Genomic DNA, 23,057 nt, shown 5'->3' on the forward strand with positions numbered 1-23,057 from the left:
GCTCCCCTCCCACCTGCCCCAGCCCCAAAAGCCAGAGAAACAGGGTGATGGCACCCAAAAGCCAGCCCTTCACGGCATCCCACCTCCTTCGCCAGGGGTTTGGGTCTCGCGTTGTCCTCGTTTGGGGGCGAAAAGCATTGGAAGAAATCGGCGTCTCCTTTGGTGTCCTGAAACCCAGCTGGAGGAGGACACCCGCCGTCCCCGGGAATGGCACCTCTGCAGGCTGGGATGCCCCACGCCGGAGCCCAGGTGGGTGGATGGAGGTGGTGGTCCCCGCTCCATCGCCTTCGCTGCAGGACCGTGTCCCGGCTCTGAGCTCGGCGCTGCCGTGTTGCCGGCTTGGATGTGTGCCCCATCTTCCACCGGCACAGCTTGCCACGCCGGTTCGCCTTGCTCAGGGCCAGCCGCTCTTGCGCTGGGCTGATTTTGGGGTGTCCTGGGACCAGGGCTGGGACACCCCCACACTGAAATGAGCCGAAATTTCCTCACCAGCCGGAGCGGGGATGGCACCGGGGCTTTGGGATTGGGAGCAGAGGGTTTGGGGGACGTGCCACCTCCCGGGGATGAGGAGGGCTGGGGATCAGGGTGGTTTCGGGAAGGAAGGTGCTCCTTCCGTCCAGCACCGGAGACCGTTCTGGGGAGGAAGAATGGCCGCGTGGGGCATGACGTCGTGGGGTTTTGGGGTGGATGCGGGTACCCCAGGGCACATCGTGGGTGGTGCCCCCCTCCGGCCCGCTCCCGGCGGGTCCTTCTGAGCAGCCCCCTGCCCGAAAACCAGCCTGGGCGGTTTTGTGCCGAACCGGCCGGTGGCCGGTGCTGATGCCGGCGTCCCCCAAAGCACAGCCGTGGGGGGACCGTGCCGGGCAGGGGGTCTCACACGACACCCCACAGCAAACATCCCCAAAAATTTGCCCCCCCCTTTCCGAGGTGACACCGCGGCGGCTCCGGCTCCGCAGGGGGGAAAACACTTCGCTCCGGGATTTGCCCGCCGCTCCTGCGCCCCGGCTCCCGACGGCGATCCGGTCTCCGCGTTTTCCGGTCGCGGCTGCCGGGCCCTGGCGCCCCCTTTGTGCGGGTCGCGCCGCGCCGGCCGTTCCTCCCCGCCGGGGGCGGTGCTCCCCGCCCTCCCGCTCCGCGCTCCACCTTCCGGGTTTTGCGTCGCGCCACCCCGCTCCGGCTGCCGGTCGGACTCCGGCTCCGGGCTGCCGCGTCCCCGCCGAGCCGAGCGGAGCCGAGCGGAGCCGAGCGCCCGCCCCGCCCCGCCCCGCCCCGCCAGGCGGACACCGGCGCGGCCTGCGCGGCGCGGCCCACAGGCGCGGGCGGCATGGCGGCCCCGGCGGCCGGCCCCTAGCTGCCGGCGGAGCGGAGGAGCGGCCAGGCGGCCCCATGGAGGAGACTTAGGGCCGCCCGGGAGGGGAGCGGAGCCGGGTGAGTGCGGGCCCGGCCCGGCCCCGCGGCGCGCCGGCGGTGTGTGTGTGAGTGTGGGGAGGCGGCGGTTAGGGATCCCCCGCGGCCGTTGGGCCTGGCCTCGGCCCCCCCCAGCGACCGTTGGGCCCGGGTCGTCGCCCCCCCCCGCGACCGCTTTGGCCCGGGTTCTCCCCCCGGTGGCCGTTGGGGCCTTCCCCCGCGGCCGTTGGTGCCGGGACCCCCCCCCAGTCCTTGAGCCCCCCCCCCTCGCCGGGTTTAGGCCCCCTCCCGTGGCTGGGCGCCGTCGCCGTGGTCCGGGGACGTCCCGCCGTGACCGTTGGGACGGGGGTATGTGCCCCCCGCCCCCGTGGCCGTTGGGGACGGCCCTCCCCTCCCCGGGTGTGGGGGCCGGGTGCCCCCCAGGGGTGCGGGCTCACCCCCCTGCGACCGCGGGACTCCCCTTCTCCGCGGCTGTGGCGGCGGGGGGGGCCCGGGGGGACCCACGGGGCGGTTGGGCCTGGGGTCCCCCCCCGCCGGGGTCTGTGTGATGGGGGGCTCACCGTGTGCGTGGGGTGCGGATCCCCCCGGCTGCGGGGGGGTTAGGGGCTCGGTCCCCAGCGTGTCCCGCCGCCACGGTGTGTGTGTGTGGGGGGGCGTCACGGAGCCCCCAGGGCTGCGGGGGTGGGGGGAATCCCCTGTCTGTGGGGTCACCCCCGGGGCAGGTTTTGGGGTGAGGGTCGGGGCTGGGGGGGGACGATGCGTCCGGGCCGTGGGTCGGGGGTGGCGGCAGGAGGCGGGGATGCGGTTCCCAAGAGGGTAGCTGTGTCCTGGGGGGGGTGTCTCCCCCTCTTGACCCCCTGTCTCTGTCCAGAGGGGGTGTGGGGTACGGGGGGACCGGAGGGGCCCCGGGAGGGCTGGTTCCCCCAGGATGCTGCGCTCTGGCCCTTTTGGGGTGCTGGGGGGGGGACGACGTGGCCCCTCGTAGGGGGTTCTCGGCCCAAATCACGGGAGATTAAATTTTCCCAAAGGCATTTAGCGAGCGCGAGTTGTTTGTGTGTGTCTGGGGGGCCAAACACTGAGAGCACAGCTCCTCCGGCGAGGGGCCGGGCTCCAGCCCCCCTCAGCTGCACTTTGGAGAGGGCCCGTGGGGCCCCTGCGTGACGGTGACCCGGTGCCGCAGGACGAGCCGCTGTCCTTCGAGCCCCCGCGCTGCCGTTTCGGAGCCCTGCTCGTGGGGCCGATCCCGGGGGGTGACACTGCGAGTGACAACGTGGCTGTGCCGGCGGCGAGGCGTCCCATAAAGGCTGCGGGTGGGACGGAGGGCCGAGGATGGCGGCTGCTGCCGAGAAGCTCTCCCGCCCGTTGTGTACACGGGGAAGGTCACAGGTTCAGGTCTGGACTGAGAGACTTGGCTCCCCTCCATCTCCCAGCAACCCTCTTTTTTCCTTTTCTTTCCTCCCCCCCCCCCTTCTGGGAAGGCCCTTTCCCTTGGAGGAGGTGTTAGACACACACGTTTTTCATGGCACACACCGAAGAGCTCACAGGCCCTTTTTTCCCCCTTCCAGAAGAATAAGGATGCCGGCATCGGGGCTGGCTTTCGGGCTCCGGCGTGCACAGGGGCGGCGCGGGTGCTCGCAGCCTTCCTCGCCTGGACATCCTCAGGAAAACCTATTTCCACGCTTTGTGCGATGACTCCGGCATCAGATTATGCTGCACATTTCTAGCTCTTTGTTGGCAGTACACGGCCGCACATGCACGGCACTCGAAAAACCCAGTCAGCTTATTTTATTGATTAAGTCTTGACCAGAAATAATTTATAATTTATTATTTTGAAGCTGTTTCAGTCTGAAAACAAAAATCCATGCCCTTTTATACCCTTGTTCATCCAGCGAGGTTTTTTCCTCTCCCTGTGGGATAGAGCTCGCTGGAGAAGGGAGACGTGCGCAGCACCGGGAGCGCGGCCGTCTCGGTGGTGCAAAAGGACAAGGATTTAATGTTTCACCTAAACTGGCCTCGCGTTCAGGACAAGGGCTCCGAGCCAGTTAGAGCCACCAGAGGAAATTAATTATCAAGCAAGTTGTAATGATCTGTAATTGAGTATGGCCAGGACACAGCGTTTTTTTTTTTTTCTTTTTCCAAGCTGGGCGCTTGGACTTGGTTTCCAGTGGAGGGTCTGTGTGTTTTGTGAGTCGCCATTAGGCTGCTCGTTAGCGAGAGGGGCTGGTGCGTGCACGTATACGCACGTAGGTGTCTCTTAATACACGTGTTATCCTATTGCGGCGGCCTCTGCGTGTGCCGAAAACGGTGGTTTTTTTTTGGGGGGGGGAGAAGCTGCTGCGAATGAGGGACATTCGTCCGTCTGTAGCCCTGTGCCGCAGGCTGGGTGGCAACCGCAGATAATCTCTCCCTCTCTGCAGTTGCAAGGTTGCAAAGTCCCCTCGTGCTCGCTGCACCTGACTTGTCGGATGTCGGTGGGCATGGCTTCTGCCTCTGCTGCCTCTAAAGCTTTTTCCCTTTAAATTGTTAGGCTAGCTGTGCCTTTTTTGGGAAGAAAGGGCTCGCAAAGTCTAAAGGCGGTTGAGGGGTTCTCACGCCGTGTTGGAGCTACCTAACAGCTTGTGTATCTTTATTATGTATGAACAAGAAGGAAGGGCCAGAGTTCACTCGTCTCGTTTATTCTCTTTGAGAACTGGGCCACGTTGAATCGAAATTTGCCTCCAGATTATATTTACAGTGTCTTTTTAATTTTTATTGCATAAATTCAAGAAAACCAGAAGCTGCCTTGTCTCTCTAGCACTTCCACACAGGCGTCCCTACCGAAACACAGTCGATGTCCGTGAGTCGTGTCCACGCCGTGACAGCGGTTGGAGACCCGTGGCTGGGATCTCACTCCGGGACTCGGCCGCAATAGAAAGGCGGTTGGGGACCAGAGTCGCGTCTTGTGCCCGACACTGTGGTTTACTCGGTATTTCCTGGGTGTACGCTGCCTAGAAAGGGATCTTCCTCTGCTTGCTCATGGAAGGAGGCGGAAAAGCTGGGCTGTATCCTGGTGCTCTCGACCTTGGACGGGCTGGGGGCGGGGATGCGCCTCGCCGCCGTCCCAGTGCAGCCTGCGCGCAGGGCTCTGATTCGGATTAGGGCCTCTGGGCGCTGATGCAATACTAGTCCCAGATGTAATGCAATAAGCCTCTTTGTCCCCTTTATCCGGAGTATTATGTAAATAAGATGGTATTTATGGTGCCAGGTATGTTGTTTTGGGGATGTGTGACAGCGTGCGTGTGCAGCTATGCCCTTTGAGCGTTGATGCTGCTGCTTCTGGCCAGCTTCCCCGGCTGGAGGCAGGGACCTGGGGGGGCAGGCAGCGAGCGGGCAGACGCTTGCGGGGAGCGCGTCATGTGCCGGCTCCATACTGAAAGGAGGTGAGGCCGCAGGTGACCTTGCTGGGGCTGGTGACAGTTTAACCATGCTCGGTTGCTTGTGACTGCGGCGAGCGGATCGGCTTTGGGTAGTCTGCAGGAGATGGGGTGGTTTCCCACCGAGTTCAAGGGGAGGTCCGTGTTTATCTTTGCAGGCTTGCTGCAGAATATGGACTGATGTTTCCCCAACCTCTGGGTTACGAGAGTTGTGGGTCCGTTCCCAAAGCTGCCCCGTATTTCTTTGCAGTTGACGGTGGTTTGTGGAGAGATGTTTTGAGAAGTACCAAAGTCCCCGAAGCACCTGGAGATGGCCGGGGCTGTCTGCAGTTCTCCCGTGACACCTCTTCTGACGCTTCACGGGCACAGGTCAAGCGCGTGTGGGCTCTCTGGGTATGGGGAGAGCTGGTCCCTTCCCCGTGGAGCTTGCCCGCTTATTTGGGAAAGTCATAATTTGGATGCTTGTGCTGCGGTGGTAGTGGCCGGAGGGAGGATGATGCCGTTGCGTGGGGGTGCCTGACTCCAGCAGGGTTTTGGGGATGTAGAGGGTATGTTGAGGAGCTCATCTGGGTGTGAAGGGTCTTTTGTAAGATCAAGGGTAGGTAGATGAGCCGGTCAGAGCACGCAGCTGCCCTGGGAGCTCATCGGTGGCTGCGTGTAGCTACTGAACCGGAGCTTTGGCCACCCGGCAGCAGCTGGTCTGCTCCATGTCCCCGTGCCAGGTTGGCTCAGATGAGGAAGGGGTGCTGCTTTGTTTCGGGGAAGGGAAGAAAAAAAGATCCCACCAGGACGTGGCTGCTTTTGCCACGCAATTGCATCGAAAATGCACTTTCCTGCTAACGAGGATCCGCGCCTTGTGGTGCGTTGTGGTTTCAGAGGAAAGAGTAAGGTCCTACAGTAAAGAAAATAGGGCATGGCTGCCTGTCTGGGAAACTTGCTTGGCTCTAGTTGCTTGCGAGATTTCTTTTTTTGAATTTATATCCTTTCTTTAAAGGAAACACCTTTTTCAGTTCTAGGTCTTGGTGAAAAATCAGTTTTCGAGATGAAACCAAGAGGGTGTTTTGCTTTTGCAGCTCACTGTCCTTCACGTGCACAAAAATTACAGATGTAGCTGCTTAAGCGTCAACTCGGATGTTGTGTGAGGGTGGGGGGTGTGTGTGGAGAGAGGGTGTAAAAGGATGTGAGTGCATTTTTGCGGATGAATAAGGATAATTTCAGGAGAATCTTGACATTTTGTATTTAAACATTAAGTGCTCAACTCCCCCGATTCATTTCCCTGTTTGTGGAGTAAGAAAAGAAATGAAAAGGAAAGCTAACGTTGTCCCTTTATGCCGCTCCTTCCCCGAGCACATTGTGGACACAGAAAGGTTTTGCGGCATCGGATTTTCCCTCTGAGCCGTTCCTGGGCCCGCTCGGCTGCTCTTCTGAGGGCTGGAAGGATGATATCTTTGTGCAGCGCTACGTCACGTGCGACATCTCCTCTCTGCGTGGCTATGCCGATTTATTGATAACAAAACAAGGCAGTTTGAGAATGATTTTAAGGAATTTGCTGAGCCCGTTTGTGGTTTTGATTAAATAGAGCGTTTCTGGCTTGAGCGAGTCCAAAGATTTGGCTCCGAGTTATCCCGGTGCTTCTCCAATGGGAGAAAGGGTGGCTCCGGAGGAGTCTGCTTTGCAGCTTTTAAAGGAGTGAAAATGAGGTGTGTAATGACTTCTCTAACGTTAACCGCCATGAATTCAATTGAAGAGGTAGAGTCTTGCTAATCTCCGGGAGAGTTGCTGCTCCTTCCCCAAAGATTTAGTAGCTGATGCCATGGTGAAGTTTCTTGTCCTGAAGATCTCTTTTATTTGTTGGGAGGTTTCGCGTCTAATCTGTACCTTCTCTCTGTACCTATCGCCACAAGTAATTAAAAGTGAACTACGACTACCGAAATAAGCCAAGTACACTTCGATGCATGGTTCTTGCTGTTTTTTGTTGTAGTCCTTTACATGCTGGCTAATTCACAAAATTCGGCAATTTGCAGTGGGTCATTAACGTGAATTAGCAACTTTCTGATATATATCGTAGCTTTGCAAATGTGCTTTATTAATCTGTGAAATACACCTATTTATTAACCCTCCCTGGGGGAAAAAAAAAGGGATTTCTTGGCGCGGTACTCGCTGTGCTTGCATTTGTCCCTGTCTGCGTACGCCTTCCCGCCTCCTTTACTTTGCAGTCTGGTTGGTTTTTCCCAAAGTGTTCCCAGGCTGATGGCTTGACAGCAAGAGAGATTGCAGCCGCACGGACGGTCCTCTGCTGCAAATGAAGCCTTAGCTCATGTAGCCAAGGTGCCCTAATTGGTTATTGAATGAAGGGAATTAAAGGCATTAGTAGGTGAAGTGGTTAGGAGCGGCAGAGAGATGTTCGTCCTCTTCTGAAGCCTGGGAAATGGCCAAGGCTGCCTGTGCCCTCTTCTAAAAGAAACAATGACGCCCAGAAGCTCTCCCTTCTCTGGGACCAACCTGGGAGCGAGCAAGTGAGCGTCTGTCTGTCCTCTCCGAATTGTGGTGCTGCGTGCCCCTCTCCTGTCGAGGTGGGGCTGTGGCTGGGAGCATCGCTCAGCTGGGATCGCTCCGGCCGTCCTCCTTTGGACGGAGAACGCAGAAATGAGACCTCGACTTCGGCGTGGAGCCCTCCCTGCGTCTGCCAACGCAGCCGGTGGTTTCCTTTTCCTGCTGTACCCCCGTGGAGGGTGATCCTTGTTGGAAACCCGTGTGGCTGCAACCATGGGAGCCCCAGCTTGGGACTGGGACTGCCATGGGGTTGGGGGACAGCAGGAATACCAGGGTGGCCGGGAGCGAGGCATGGAGCCTCGCCGCCTCCAAAACCCATAAGGGAAGGGTACAAACGCCGGTTCAAAGGCGCCCACCCTGCTCCCACCAACGCCCCGGAGCTCGGGCTGCTGCGGGTGCCTTTCTGCAACCCTGCTGATGGCGTTGGGCGAGCAGGGGGAGAAGGGCGAGCTCCTTTTTTCCAGCACTTACTCCAGCAGTTATTTATGCCCGTTGGTTGTCTTTGGTCTTCACCAGCTCTTCTTTCTTTCCATCTGCGTGACTGATGCTTCGGGGATCTTTCCTGGTCACATCCATCTTGCTGCTTCCTCTCGCTTGCTGACTTTCTCAGGCTGCTGGCAATCTTCCAGCCTGTGCAGAGCTTTATCAGAAATTTGGAAGCCTTTTTGGTTATTTTTATCTGCTCTCTACCCCCTTCTATGTTGCGCATGAGGACAGGCCACTGATTCAGATATCTTTAAGCCTCTCGTAAATCAGTTCGCTTCTGCGTTGGGGTTAGCAAGGGTGTAACCAGACCGGTTTTAAATCCGCACGGCTGCTCCACTTTCCTGGTGGAAACCAGCTCTCTGCTCGAGGGACGATCAACCCCCAGGTTTGTCCCTATGGGAAGCATCGTGATGCAGAGCTCGGTGCCAAACAGATTTGCTCAGATATCCCATTTTGAGTGTTTAATGTTATTTTTGGCAACAGCCAGCAGCGGCATGGCTGGCTGCGCTCAACAAGAATGGGCTTTGCGGTGGTAGGAGAGCACCGGGGCCATGTCTGGCACTGCCGGCAGCGCCTCCGATGAGCTGTAGCACGCCGGCTTGTCTAGCTTAGACTCATCTGAAGCACTTCCGAGTTAGTCCTGGCCCGTTATTGCTCACAGGGTTGCTTTTTGCTTTTGCCACCGTGTAGCTGCCAACGGTCCGTGTGTCAGCCTTCAACAGCCAAACCCCACAGTGATGCCGCTCTGCTCCCGCGGCACTGCCGGTGCCTGCCAGGCACCCACTGGTGACACCGTGACACCTGCAGTCACACAGGGTGGCACGTGGGAATCGCGGGGCAAGCAGGGGATGCTGGTTTTGGGTGAAGATGGGGTTGTAATTCTAGTTATTGTTAAATCATCGCGTGGGGGTCTGGGCATGGCAATTACATGGTGGTGTCTTCCAGCACGCAGACACAGCGGTGAGGGGTAAATCTCTCCTCAGCATCCCTAGTTCAGGATAGATCTGAGAGCTGAGCTTGCAGGAAGGAAGCTGGCTCTGTTGTTTTACCCACCGAATGCTTTTCCTCCCATGCATCTGGGTTTTTCAATTCCTCTTTCCCAGTACAGCCGAAGGTTAAGAGTGCTGGGCAGCGGTTTGTGATTATGGATGTGGATCCGAGTGCTGGGGTTGCTGAGAAAGCTCTTGGCCATTTTCAGCTGTCAGATCTTGAAGTCTGCAGGGTCATGCTTGCTGGAAGAAGTCTAGCCCGGTGTTTTTGGGCGAGCAGGCTATGGCCAGCCAGCGTCCAGAGGAAGAGCCAAGCCTGAGCCTTGCTGCTGCCTGCTCATCTCCGCACTGGAGGCAGAGGCTTGGGAAGGGGACGTGCCTCGCACAGGACGGTGCCGCAGGGTCGTAACGAAGCGCTGGCACGGCTCTGGTCTGCCCTAGCTGCGCTTGATGCTCCTCTAGTCGATGCTGCTGCTTTATCCCACCGCTGTGACCCTTCCTGCAAACCTGGCTCCTGCCTGGCAGGAGGTCCGTCAGCTCTCCGTGGGAGGGCTGTGCACACGGGCAAGTCGCTGGACTTAAAGGGTGGCTACAGAGAGGACGGAGGCTCTCTCTTCCCAAGGGGCCGCATGGAGCAGTCAAGGGGCAATGGATACAAGTTGCACTGAGAGAGGGTTCATCTCAACATAAGAAAAATATTTTTTACGGTGAGAACAATCATTTGCTGCAACAACCTCCTCAGGGGCACGGTAGAGTCCACATCGCTGGAGGGTTTCAAGGCGCACATGGACAGAGTAGTAGATGATCTCATCTGGGCTCCCTTTCCCACGAAAGGTGGGACCAGGTGACCTTTCCAGGACCCTTCCAGCTGGGCTGCTCTACAGTTCTGTGACTTGAACTCTAGAGCAGCCGTGTGTTGGCACGTACGTTCCGGCTTCTGTGTAACAATGGTGCTTGCTCAGCTTCCCCTGGAGAAGTGATTCCAGCAGCGCAATTCAGCGGAGAGCAAGCGGGAGTACAGAGAAGGTGACGTTTGCCTGCTGTCCTTCACGGGAACGAAATGAAGTGACGTTTGGTGCCTTCGTGTGGGTCTGTAGGTATTGATGTGCCTTCTGCTTGAGCTGAGGACCTCGAGTGATGTTTCTCTCACTGTTCGTTTTCTTGAAATATGAAGCTCTGGACTGCGCTGTGTGTTGGCGGAGGAAATCTGAGTTGCGTTTTATTCAGTACAGAGGTAGGTAGCTTGAAAAAAATGCCAGGGTTGAGAGACATCAAAATCAAATAATTGTAAATCTGAAGAACTGTGGGCTCTTGAGGAATGAACAAATGAAAAATTGAGACTTTGGTGATGACACTTCCAAGAGTGATGGGAGGATTAAAGAGGAACTTGTTCCAGTTTTCCCCATTTCACGATATAAAGGAAGGCCTGAAATGTTTCCTCCTTTTTGTTTTCCCCCTTTCTGTGTACCTCACATGCTGGTGATGTTGCCGCCGGTTGTGTTTGCCTTGTTGGGAGTTGAGGGAAGCAAGGGGGTCTGCCGGGGGTGGCTTTGCTATCGAGCTGTGTTCAGAACGTTGGGTTTTTCAGCCCTAGATCGAGTTTCTCCTCAACGTCTGTTTGGCGTCGAGGTTAAAGAAGTGTCAATAAGAAGCAAACGCTGAGTTTTAGCTAATCTGGTGAAGTGTTTTCTTCAAACACAGCCGGGTTGAGGTCTGGCACCGCGTGCCCTTATCTCGTATCTACAATTTTGCTGGACTTCTTTGTGTGCCATAGTCTTGCTGAATGTTGCTGTAAAGGTCGTGTTTTAAGGTCATGGGCGGATGGGGGTGGACGTAAGGTTGAATTTTGATCCGAGCTGCATCTTTTGACTGATGATGAATGTGAAGTTGACGCTTGAGTGTGTATTTGGTAGCAGGTGGGTGTTGTGACTGATAAATCTCCCGAGCTTTGCTGCAGGTAGAGTGATTGCCTGGCCACCCCTACGCCAAAGAGGTCTTTGCTAACCTCTTCCATCCTCCTCCGTCTCCAGCCTCTTCCAGTGACCTCGTCTGTCCTGCTTTTGTAATGCCTGGACTCAAATATTTCAGGCTTTTCTCAGGAATGCCAACAAATGACTCATGACTCGAACGCTGCCCTGTGTCAGGTTCATCTCCAGTGTCAAGGCTCAGCCTACAGAAACTTGGAGTCCCGGCGTAAGTTTCTTGACGTCTCTCTGGGCGCTCCGGTTGCAGTGCATGCTGGAAGATGTAGTCTCGGTGGGGTGCACCTCCATATTAAAAAAAAAAAAGGGTGGCTCCATTTTATTCAAATTGGGTTCAGCCTTCTCCCTCCTGGCAGCTCGCCGACGCCGTCCCGCTCGGCCCCGAGAGCCACCGAAGTTCTCCCGGCGCCTTGTGCGAGCGAGGAGGTGGGAGCGCAGCTCCTCCATTCAAAATCTTGCTTAATTCCACATTGAACAGCTTGTTTTGAAGCCCTCCGCTTCGGCGTGTTTTGCAACAGCTCGGACTCCCGCCGCGCGAAGGCGATTGAGGGATCCTGCCCCCGTTGGGTGGCAGTTCTGGAGGGTGTCATGGTAAATCTCCTTTGTCTGCTATGGCTTGACTGATCTGATGTATGGGGGAGAGCAAACCCTCCTCCCCTGCGTGATTTCTTGAGCTGAAAGCAGCAAGTGAGTGAGGAAGCTCCTTTGTGCAGATTTCTCCGTCTCCTCTTGTGCGTGCCAGCTGGCTCGCGTTCAACATTTCTCTTTTTTTCCTCTCTCTTTTTTTTTTTTTTTTTTCCCTCCCCCATCTCTAGAGAGAGGGGGCGGGGAGAGAGGGGAACATCTTAAAAAGAAAGCTGCAGAAAAGACATGGGAGTTACTTAACAAAAATCCAACCCAAACAAGCCCAGCTGGGGGATTACAAACGTGGTGGTAGGAGCCGAGCGGGGAGCGAGCGCGGCAGCTCGGGAAAGGCAGGCGTGTGTGTGTGTGTGTCCCCCGCCCCGAGTTTCTTTAGTCGTAAAAGGAAACAAAAAGGGATCTTGTGTGGAGGCAGCGTATGGGGAGAGCTGCCGGCTGGCTGCCAGCGGCGGGAGGAAGGGCCTCGGCACCACAGCCCCTCGTGCCGCTGCCTCGGCGGAGCGGGGCTGGGGGCTCGTGGGGAGCCCTTCAGGGTCTCGGCAAGCGGTGGGGGCCAGCGTCTCTTCCATGGATGCTCCCCCCCCCGGCTGCCGGCGCTGCCTTTGCCTCCCCCTGGGAGGGAGCAGAGGGGTCTGTGTGCTCCTGGCCGGGGCAAGCATCTTGCCAAAACCCTCCACTCCCTGCCTTGTGCCCCGCCGGAGGAAATGCCGCGTCCTGGAGATTCCTCCTCCCCCCCCCGCCTCGTTTTTGCCGCTCCTTCTTGCGGGCATTCCTGAAAGTTAATCAGGGTGAAAATTGCAGTCGGTCATGTCTGGAAGCCACCAGAGGCTGATGCTGGAGCACTGCAGGCTGGAGCACATGGGTATGAGACAGGCTCCCTACGTGTGGGCTGGTCGTTGCCAGGAGAAGAGCTTTCTCCTGCATCTCGCCGCCCTTGGGCGTTCAATCCTTCCCTGCTTTGGTTTCTTGGCCTCCGGTAACTGGTAGAGAAAGCCGGAGCGGCGCGGGCTCAGCGGGTTTGCTGCCGAGCATCCTGCGCATGTTTTAGCACAAAGAGCCGGGGGCTCGTGCGGTTTCCTCGCTCCCTTTTTGAAGGCGAGCTATTCTGTTTGAATAGCTTTCTCTAGGCATGTTTGCAGCTCCGAAAGTGAACTTTCAGGTTTGTCTCTTAGTACGGTTGGCTCCGTCCCAGCCCGTAGATGTGGATTGTAGAGGTCTCGGCACCTAATGGAGCTGAATTATTCATGTCTGGTGCTGTGTGTGTGCAGCATTCCCAAGCAGAAAGCTGTCTCCTTGTAGGAGCTGCGCTCCAGGACTGCTCTTAAAACGCTTTGTTGGCAGGTCTCCAGGCCAACAAGTGAGCACATGCTTTTCATGTTGCGCGGGGATCAATCCCGCGATGGCAGGAGGTAAGGGGAAGGACACGTTTATAGCTGAATCAATCTCCTCGGTCTGTTTTCTGAGATGCCGTGATTTGTGGCGGCCTTACTCCCCCCGGCAAGAGAGCGGGGAGGATCTGGATAGCACCCACTGCTTCTCCAGCTTGGGCAAACCAGGCGGTGGGAAAGGGACCTCCTTCTCTGGACCGTGGGCTGCGGTAGCCATGGGTTCCCATCCGCCGAAATAGCAGTGGCAGGTCGGGGGTCCCTGGGAGTCTTGCTTGGGAGAGGGACCCGAAATGCTCCTCTGGCTGCAGAGGTTGAGCCTGCGAGGGTGGCTCTTTGGAGAAGAGAAATGGGGAATCGGGATGGGAATTCCGGGGAGGGGGTGTTTGAGCTGCGGGAAATGCTTTTAGGGCCACGTGCAACGGATGACTTGCGGGGACCCCCCCCGGATCACGTACCAGGGTCCTGGCCTTCAGCCCCGGGCTGGAAGGAGCCAGTCCCTGCCCCGGTCCCTCTTCCCGCAGTGGCACGTCTCGAGCTCCCTGCCCCGCTCTCCATGCGCCTTTCCTCCGCTCTGGCAAATCCAGCCCGTTCTCGTCTGTCCTGTTTGCGGTTCCCTTCCCTCTGCGTTAGCAGAGCTCGGGCTCCCTCGACGCCTCCTCTGTAGGGTGAATGTTTTTTCTCCTCTTGTTTTCTAACCCTTTGATTGTTCCTGGCTCTCTAATCACCGGGGACCCAGCGGACTTCTGGGCTCCTTCTTCCTTTTGTTGTGGTAGGAATTGGCAAACGCTGCTGCTGTTTGCATAGTTTCAGACCAAAGTCCTGCTCATCTGCTCTCCTTATTTCATATATATAAATAATATTTATGTATATGTGTGTGTGCATGTATATATGCACACTTAAAACAGCAAGGCGAGCTCCCCGGTGCGAGCTGAGAGCCCGCCAAGCCGGCGTCGTGGAGGCGTTGCGTGGAGCAGGTGATGCTGTGCCTGTCGCAATGCAACCCTGCGGATTGTCCGTCGCCTTCCTGCGACGGTGAGGCCAGATCCTGGTCCATCTGTCCCTCTGGGCTGAGCTGGACGTGGCCCGTTGCATGCTCCAACCTTGGGTGGGCAGCTCTTGGAGGCTGAGCCTCGTCCTCTCCCGGTAGCTCATGTCTGTTGGTTCAGTACCGTGTCCCCGAGCCCTGCCCGACGGGGTTGTGGCTGGAGGCTGTACCTCAACTTTGGGCTGGGAAGGGGCTGTTACCAGCTAAAAATCTGGTTCGTCCACCTTGTGACCGGCTTTGCCCACCCGGACAAAGGAATCGCTGCGGATCCGCGGCACAAAGGGAGCTGGCTGTGGCAGCGCACACCGGCTGAGGGGGTCTGCAGGGCGGAGGGGAGGTGGTCGCTGCTGATCGCCGACCCCGTCGGCGGTTCGGAGAGGGGCTCTGGAGAGGCAGGTTGGTGGGGTTGGGCTGGACGCCCCGGCTCGGGGCTGGGGCGCGGGTGCCAGGGCAGGAGGAGGAGGAGGAAGAGGAGGCGGCGGCAGCAACAGAAACACGCAGGGCGGCTTTGGGAAGCCGTTAGCGACTCTAGTGCACAAAGTGATCTCCTGATTCGGCACTTTCTCTGCCGCTGAAATGAGAGGTCAGTGCTTTTCATTTCCAGCTTGCATGCTAGCCCCCGGCTCCTGGGGTTAAAAATATCCGTAATGACCTGTCAGAGAGCGGATTATTAGCTGTACAGAGCCGAGGATGCTGTGGGGAGCAGATGGAAAATGGTCTGGCTGCGGCAGCCTGTCTGATGAAAGAATCCCTGGCATTTTTACAGTGTTTGCATCTCTGGAAACGCACCATGAAGCTGCGTTCCAGGCTCCTGCCTGCTGGGGTTTGAAGAAATTTGTGTGTGTGTGTGTGTGTGTGTGGTTCCCCCCCCCCCCCCCCCCCCATCTCTTCTCATTTCTCTTTAAGTCACCTGTTTTTGAAGTGTTACTCGTAAATAGTACCAGGAGCTGGCAGGCCAGGAGCTCGGTGGGGAAGGGGAGAACAGTGCTGCTGGAGAGGAGCTTCGTCCAAATGGGTGGCCAAGGATTTCTTAAGAGATCTGGAGAGCGGGCGGCTGGGGCCGAGTAACTGGCCGGGTGGCTGCTGGGAAGAAGCTGTTTCATGTGTTAATGATGTCTCGTCAGTGTAATTGCCACGAGCTAATCTCAGCGAGCAACTCTGATGCTTCTTCGGGTTGCACGTGGGTGTCTTTTTTGTTTTCCTCCCCCCGTCGCTGCCTCTGGGGACAGGGCCTCTGAGAGCAGGGAGGGCGAGGGGCTGGGAAGCCGGGAGGAGAAATTTTGGGCTAGCTGGGGTTGGCCGTGATGTGGGCAGGTATGGCTGGTCCCTCTCTTCCCGATTAAGACCAGGTACCTGTGGAACTGTGCCTCGGTTTCCCATCCTTCGGAGCCTGGAGGTGATGGTGGTTTAACGTCCTAAAGCCAGGTGCCGTGTTGTGCTGCCTGGAGGTACAGGATGGAAACCCGGCGCTTCCCGCTGCTGTTTGGCCTTCGGTGACCGCTCTGACGCGTCCCAGGTGTCACAGGCGCTCTGAATCTCGGGATTTATTTCCCACCGAGGCACTCGACTTCCCCGGCGAGTGGCTCTCGTCCCTCGCAGCGAAGCTGGCGCGGAGAGGAGCCCTCCCCCCGGGTGGCATCGGCAGGAGAGGAATCAATCCTCCTTCCTAGGGGCAGCGCTCGATAATTCAGAGGGAAATGGCAAGTGGGGAAACGTGTGAGTAATGTCTTGTTGGAGCCGAGAGCCGTGACCTGCCAGGAACGGTATTGATCGAGGGACCAGTGCCAGATGGCTGCTGCTGCGGGGACGGCCAAGGAGCAGCCCCAGCCCGGGGGGGTGGCAGGAGGATGCTGCTTCGCATCGTGCGATGGGGGATTTGGGAGGTTGGGGGCTTTTACCCTGCCCGGGACTTCTCCTGCCTGCACGTGTGGCTGCCGGTGAAGGCAGACCTGCCTGCCCGGGGCTCTTCGTGTGTAACCCTTTCTCTTTGCTCTCCCTTCCAGCAGCGATGCCGTCACCTGGGCAGACCCTGACCGCTGAAAGCCCCCCGAGGACGTAGGTGACCCCAGGGCGTGGAGGCAGGGAAGAGCCTTGAACCGTGAGGGGCTGTTAACTCTAAGATGTCCTTGAGCAGCGGAGCTTCCGGAGGGAAAGGAATCGATGCGAACCCGGTTGAGACGTATGACAGCGGGGATGAGTGGGACATTGGCGTAGGGAATCTCATCATTGACCTGGACGCTGATTTGGAGAAGGATCAGCAGAAATTGGAAATGTCGGGCTCCAAAGAGGTGGGGCTCCCGGCACCCAACGCGGTGGCAACCCTACCGGATAACATCAAGTTTGTGAGCCCGGTGCCGGGCCCGCAGGGCAAGGAGGGCAAATCCAAGTCGAAAAGGAGCAAGAGTGGCAAGGACAGTGGCAAGCCAACCCCGGGGACCTCCTTGTTCACTCCCAGCGAGGGAGCTGGTGGCAAGAAGGAGGCTCAAGGACGCTCTGGGGACAGCGCGAACTCGGGCAGCTTGGTGCCCACCGTCACCCCGAAGGGCTCGGAGAAATCGGCTAAGGCGTCTCGCAGCGTGGCCGGCTCCAAGAAGGAGAAGGAGGGCGGCTTATCCAAAAGCAAGAAGGAAAGGAGTGAGGGTGCGGGGGCTGCGGCGGAGAAGGAGCCCAGCGTGCTGCAGCCCCTGGCCCTGGCGGTGAGGGTGGGACAGTACGATGGGGGCCAGGGGACAGAGCCTGCTGCTGCCGAGCAGCTTGGGAGTATAGCTATTGACACGGGAGCTGCGCTCAATCCCTTGGGAGTTAAGTCGGAGCTGGAGGATGGGGAAAGTGAGTGCCGGCAGCTGAAAAAGGTGAAGTCGGAGAAGGTAAGAAAGGTGTCGGGGCGCGGGTGGAGGTGGCGTTGCCGCTCGGCTCTGGCAGTCGCTCCTGCGCCGGGACGTGACGCTGTGGGTGACGAGGGAGCGGGAGCTTGCCGCGGGACTGTGTCTCTGGTACCGTTGGGGGCCAGCACTGATGTATGGCCGGTGCCTCCTGGTTCTGGCGTGAAGACGGTTTGGCCGCGTGATGTGCCCGGGTCCGGACGTGGCGATGGGAGGGCAGCGCTCGAGATGTGCCTGGCTTCTGGGAACCGTGAACCAGCAAATCGCCTGCAGTCACCGTGCGTCGGGGTACCATCCTGCTGCACCCTCGGGGATTTGGTTTCTTCGGCGCTGCGGCTGTGCCGGGCGGGTCCAAGCCTCTCCAGCTCCTGTCGCGCTGTGGCAGGAGCCTGGGCTGGCGGCGAAGGTGATGTCCCGGTCCTGTGCCCGCTCCAGCTCCCGACAGGACAGGGCAGTGTCTGTTGGCCGCTGTGCTCTGCTTCCCGGTTGGCTTCACCTTGCGTGTCAAAGCTTCCTGCAGCTCCCAGAGGAATTAGTTTCTCTCTGGTTACATCATTTGCAGAGAAGAAGACCTTAGCTTGTTAGTAAATGCGGGATCTGCGTGGGTGCGCAGGCAAGCACAAGGTGCAGGGTTGACAGGAGTTGCCGCCTCGTTTCTTGGTCTGCCGTTGGTACGTGGGCTTTGTCCCACTTGTGGTTACGATCAGCCTCGGGCCGACGGCGTGCTGTGGGTGATTTTTTACGTGTCGCTCCTCCGCTAACGTGCAGCAGTGATGCTGAGCCGGCAAAGCTGACTCTTCCAGGTCACCGGGAGCGCAAAAAGCCTCACCAGTGGCATGTGGCCGACGGGGTGAACGACCGTCTGTCCGTCGGAGCAGCATTTGGTTCTGGGTGGCGGTGCAGCCGTTTCTGGATACGGCCGCTGGAGTGGCAGCTCGGTGAGCTGCTTTCTTAGTCATCGCAGCGGCTGATGTGATTTCTGGGGGCGGATGGGGGAAGACTTTGAGCGCGTGGAGTTCTTGCGCTTGGAGCAGAAGCTCCTCCACGCTAGCTGCACGCGTGGTGTCGCCAGCCCGTGCCCACGAAGCCACGCGTTTGCTGCGCACAGGATGAGCATCACGAGCGTGTGCGTTTGGGGTGGCTCAGCCCTATTGCCGTCAACACGTGCCGGGGTGTCGGGAGAGCGGCTGGGGGGGTTTTGGGGTGTGTGTGGCCGTGTTTGCAGCCGGCGGCTCCCTGGGATGATTTCTGCTTTGGCGTGGGGATCACGGTGCTGGGCACCGGGAAGGGATGGGTGCAGAGCGCTCAGTGGATTTGGGAGAGTTGCTGAGACCAGGGAGAGGTTGGGGAGATTTTTTTTTTCCATCTGCAAAAAGATAGAGCATATACAGAAGGAAGGGTGGTGGGGATGGTCGGCCATGGGATGGCTCTGGGAGAAGAGCTGCTAAGTAGGTCTGTGCTTCCTCCACTCGAGAGGAAGACTCCTGGGGCAGGTGACTGAAGCCTGTAAAATTAAGGAGTGATGTGGAGACGGTGTGTTGTTTCCTTGTCCTTTCTGGCAGCAGAACCAGAGTGAACGAAACTGGGAGGAGGAGCAGATGCTCTTTTGCGTGATGGACTTGAATGCTGCCGCAAAAAGCTGCGGGTGCTGAAAGTTCACCGATGCTCTGGGGCACCTGGGTGGGTTGTGGAGGAGGAACCCGTCGTGGGGGCGTACAGGGCAATGTCTTTTGGCTTGGGAAAAGCCTGAGGAGGGCTGGAGCTTAGGAAGTGGTTTGGGAAATATCTCAACATGCTTGGCTGTTATGTTCCTTCATAGCCATCTGCTGCTGGCCGCTGTCAAAGCCAGCACGGGAGCTTGGCTGGACCTTTGGTTGTACCCTGCATGGCTTTTCCTGTGTTTTTACTATGAAAGATTTGTTTCTTTCACTGATGCAGAAACCCTCTGCAGGTAGAAATGCCAAAGTGAGGTGGGGATTATGAAGACAGGGACCAAACATCCAAGACATGGACACTGAGAGGCTGGAGGAGTGGGCCCATGTGAACTTCATGAAGTTCCACAAGGCCACGTGCAAGGTCCTGCACCGGGGTCGGGGCAGTCCCCGCTATCAGTACAGACTGGGGGGTGAATGGATTGAGAGCAGCCCTGCGGAGGAGGACTTGGGGGTACCGGTGGGTGACAAATTGGACACGAGCTGGCAATGTGTGCTTGCAGCCCAGAAAGCCAGTCGCATCCTGGGCTGCATCACAAGCAGTGTGGCCAGCAGGTCGAGGGGGGTGATCTTCCCCCTCTACTCCATTCTGGTGAGACCCCACCTGGGTTATAGAGGGCTTACAAGAATGATGGCGAGAGACTGTTTGCCAGGGCCTACAGTGACAGGACAAGGGGTAGCGGTTTTAAACTGGAAGAGGGTAGGTTTAGATTGGACATAAGGAAGAAATTGTTTACGATGAGGGTGGTGAGACACTGGAACAGGTCGTTCAGAGACGACGTGGATGCCCCGTGATTGGAGTGTTCGCGGTCAGGTTGGACGGGGCTCTGAGCAACCTGATCTGGTGAAAGATGTCCCTGCCCACAGCAGGCGGTTGGACTAGGTGATCTCTGAAGGTCCCTTCCAACCCAAACCGTTCTGTCATCTCTGTACAGATACCCCGTGAGGACAGTTCTGCCGTTCTACTTGTCCAGATGGAGGTACAACCACATCGATGAAGGCTTAGCCTGGAGGGTTGAGCCCTGTTTTGAGAAGTGGTTTAAGGTCTGGATCTGCAGGAAAACGTGTTGCGTTTGGGCTCAGGAGGAGACGTTGGCTGTGTTTTGTCAGCCTCCTGGGGGCAGCTAGATGGCTTGCCTCGGGTCGGGAAAGCCGTGGGCGAGAAGAAAGGTGTCTGCATGGCGAGAGGAAGGAAAGCAGTTTTATTTCTTGAGGAAGAGCCTGAGGATTGGCTGATGGCTGGGGCAGGGTGGAGGACGGAGGGGACGAGATGGAGGTGAGTAGTGGCTTTGGGCTCTTCCTGTCTCCTGAGAGCTGCAGAGATGCCCCCAAAATGGCATGTGGAGTCCAAAGGACAAGCAAGGAGTGGAGGTGCATGACGGCGGTGGGAGGGCAGCTCCTCCGGGGACTGCGTCGGGGGGGACGAAGGCGATGAGTTCCTGCAGGCCTGGGGACAAACCCTGCCTGGGAAGCGAGAAACTTGCTCAGACCGAAACAGGAACAGCCACAACGTGACTCACCCCAACCTTTGGTCTCCGGCAGCTTGTCCTTTGCATAACCCTGTGCTGCTCCTGCTTCTGTTTCGGGCAGGGAGGCGGGTTTCCATCTGGGGATGAAGAAAGAGATGTCTCCCTCCACCGGCTTCAGCCCGGGGCAGATGACTTCCTCGTACATACGTGCACGCTGAGCAGTCAGCCTCCATCCAGGAGGTTTTGTTGTATCTCCTTGGCTGGATTAAAAAGCACTTTAGTAGCGAGTATTTTTCTTTGACGAGGTGCTTTGGTGCCACAGTCAGCTCGCCATTTGCCCCTCCTTCTGCTTTTGTGCTCTTTAAATATCTCACTGCAGGGTTTTGCAGCCCTCCAGAGCTTGCTGGGTGTAGGAAAGAGCTTTGCTTTGGGTTTTTTCAGACGCCCTTTCACGTCAGCAGGTGCTCAATCTGGCGTGGTGTCCACAGGCCAGATCACCCTTGCTCCCGTGCCTGGCACTGCAGCGATGGAGCCCGTGGACATGGCCCATGGGCTCTATGGGACGTGCTTTGCCAGTGTGACCCCATGGCTCCTCTGGTCACTGCTTCCCGGGGTGAAGCCTCGGGAACCAAATATCCCAAATCCCTTTTTCCAGGTGCGTATCTTGGCCGTATCCAGCCTCCTGTTGCGGCATGCCCTGGCTTGTTACCTACTCTCCTCGAACCTGATGCCATCGGTGTGTCGGGACACAAGCGATAACTTTGCCAGGGATGGGGCTGATCATGATGAAACCTGTTGGAAATAACACCTCTGAGACCTTCCAGGGTCGCTGGGGTGGGACCAGCACCGAGCGCAGGTTTCCCTTGGGCTGTGGTTCGGTGCCTGGGCAGCTCCTGGCACCGGCCCGTGCCTGCAGCCCCAAAAGATATTTGGGGGGGGCAGGAGCGGGAGCTTAATACTTCTTGCAGCAGCGAGAGAAATGAGCCTATGGACCAGCAACCGGATCTGGCCCCGACTCGGCGGGCAGCAAGCCGTGGGTCACTGGGGATGGCCGGAGCTGAGCTGGGGTTTGGTTTGGGGGTGCACCCGTGTTCGGGAGGGAACGGCTGCTCTCGGTGAGCAGCCGTGCTCAGCAAAATGGCCGTGCATGGAGGAGCAGTGCCGGCCGGGGCTTGGGAAGCCTGTTTTCGCCGCCTGCCCCACCGGCCGCTTTCATGTGGCCGAGCTGGCCCCAGGGTCCGTTCGCCGGGGCGGCGGGCGCTCGCTTGCCGGCTCTGCACCCTGGCTCGCTGCCCGCGCCATTGCCCCTGGCACCCCGCTCCTTGGCGCGCTGGGGCGGGCCGGCCGGGCCAGGGGATGTTAAGCATTAAACAAAAGAGCCTCCCAGCTCTTGGCTGCCGCTCGGCTTTGTTTTGATTGAGAGGTTGTTCAGCAGGAGGAGGGCGTGTTTTTTTCTTTTTTTTTTTTTTTTTTTTTCCCTTTTCCCACCCCCCCTCTCCTGACGAGAGTCCAGATGCGACGCTGCTGCAAACAAGGGAAAAGCAAACAGAAGCCGCTGGAGACTCGGCTCTTCTGAAAAACCTCTCTGGGTCACGTGCGCTGTGGTTTCGGGCAGCGAGGAGGGTGGATTCGGTCGTGTCCCTCTGCGGGAGAGGGGGTGGAAGCCACCAGTGCATTTTTTGCCGTGAATTTTGCCCCCCGAACACAGCGTGGTTATGCCCTGCGCGAGCTCCAAGCAGAGGTCCCCTGCTGTGGGTGGCCCGATGGTGAGGGGATGTTGTAAGGTGGGGGACGCCAGAGTGGACGGCCCCAAAGCTGGTGTGAAAATACATTTCTGGTTCTGTGGGAGGACAGCGTGGCGTTGGAGGTGGTGCTCGAGCTGGGAGGTCAGATGGCGGCGGAGGAAGTGGGGTGGCTATGCCACGCCGGTGGCAGCTGCCAAAAAAGCAGTACTCCCTAAAAATACATCCCTGGGCTCTCCCTGCTGCCGCTGGCTTGTCTGGCAGTTTGCGGTGTGGCTTTGGTGTCATCTGTGCAAGACCTTCTTCCTGTAACCCATAGAAGCAGACCTGCATGGTGTCTTCAGCGCCGTTCCTGCAGTCGTGACCGTCCCAGCCTGACCAGGGCATTAATTCCTTAACTGGAATCAAAACACGGTTGCTTGCTTTTGCCTTTTTTTTTCTTTAAAAGCCATTTTTGGTGGGAGGGACGAAGTTTGGTGGTGGATGGAGGGGCGAGGGTTGGGGTGAAGAGGTGCTCAGATGACTCCAGCTTGAAGAGGTGAGATCTGCCCAGAAGGCAGGAGCTCTGCTAGGTCCAAGCCCAATAGGAGGTGGCCGTAGACTCTCTTAGGAACATTTCTGTACATTGAATATTGCATTTGCTTCCAGTTTTGTGTCTCAAAGAGAGAGAGATGCTCTGTGTAGAGCCCAGAGACTGCCGTGGGCTTGTCCCCAACCAGATCGTGGAGGCAGCTCCTTGCACCATGCCATGGTGCTAATCCTGTGCTGCTGCTTTGCATCATCCTGCTGGTGGGTGTAAACATCTCCAGCTCTGCCGTGGCCTCTTCTGTCGCAGTATCCCAGCCGTTGCCAGCTTCTGGCTGTCCCTCAGTGCTTGTCCTCTTCCCCCTCGCTAGCTGATGGTGGCACCGGTACAGCAGCGCAGCTGATTCACGTTGCTCAGAGCTTCCAGCTCTGCTCTCTGCTGCCGGTGCATCCTTTTAGGACTTGATCTCACCCTCCACCGGCGGCTCTTTGTGTCTTGCTCCCATACAAAATGGTTCAAATGCCGTTTGACCACTGAGCTCCCCAAGGAACGGCGTGGGAGCAGGGAGCCACCGTGCCGAGGGCCCGAGGCCTCTGCGTGCCTTCTGTGCTCGCAAAAAAACCCAACGCACCAAAACAGCTTTTCCCACCCAACTGTCAAGACATTTGGTGCGAGGCTTTGGCAAAACCCGAGCTGCTCTGACCCGAGATCCCCATCGAGGTGAGGATGAGGAGTGCTCCTCTGTGTTCGAGGTGGTGGGTTGGGAAGCCGGGTCGCTTGATGTGGGGCAAAGCCAGGACGGGGCGTTGCGGGCCGGTCCC

The 23,057-nt window shown here is 58.0% G+C and overlaps 1 protein-coding gene across 3 annotated transcripts in view; it reads left to right on the forward strand.

Annotated features, from left to right (window-relative positions):
* Positions 1-1,268: 1,268 nt before the first annotated feature.
* ZNF609 (zinc finger protein 609) overlaps positions 1,269-23,057 on the forward strand; it is a 72,913-nt gene continuing 51,124 nt past the window's right edge. Inside the window, exons 1-2 of one of the 3 annotated variants that reach the window (XM_075160646.1) lie at positions 1,269-1,428; positions 15,909-16,772. In XM_075160646.1, coding sequence (XP_075016747.1) covers positions 16,026-16,772 — 747 coding nt within the window. In that variant the 5' untranslated portion in view covers positions 1,269-1,428; positions 15,909-16,025. The remainder of the gene's footprint in view (positions 1,429-15,908; positions 16,773-23,057) is intronic. The other 2 variants (XM_075160647.1, XM_075160648.1) reach the window with 2 other exon arrangements.

The sequence above is a fragment of the Calonectris borealis genome, chromosome 11, assembly GCF_964195595.1.
Source record: "Calonectris borealis chromosome 11, bCalBor7.hap1.2, whole genome shotgun sequence".
Taxonomy (NCBI): Eukaryota; Metazoa; Chordata; class Aves; order Procellariiformes; family Procellariidae; genus Calonectris; species Calonectris borealis.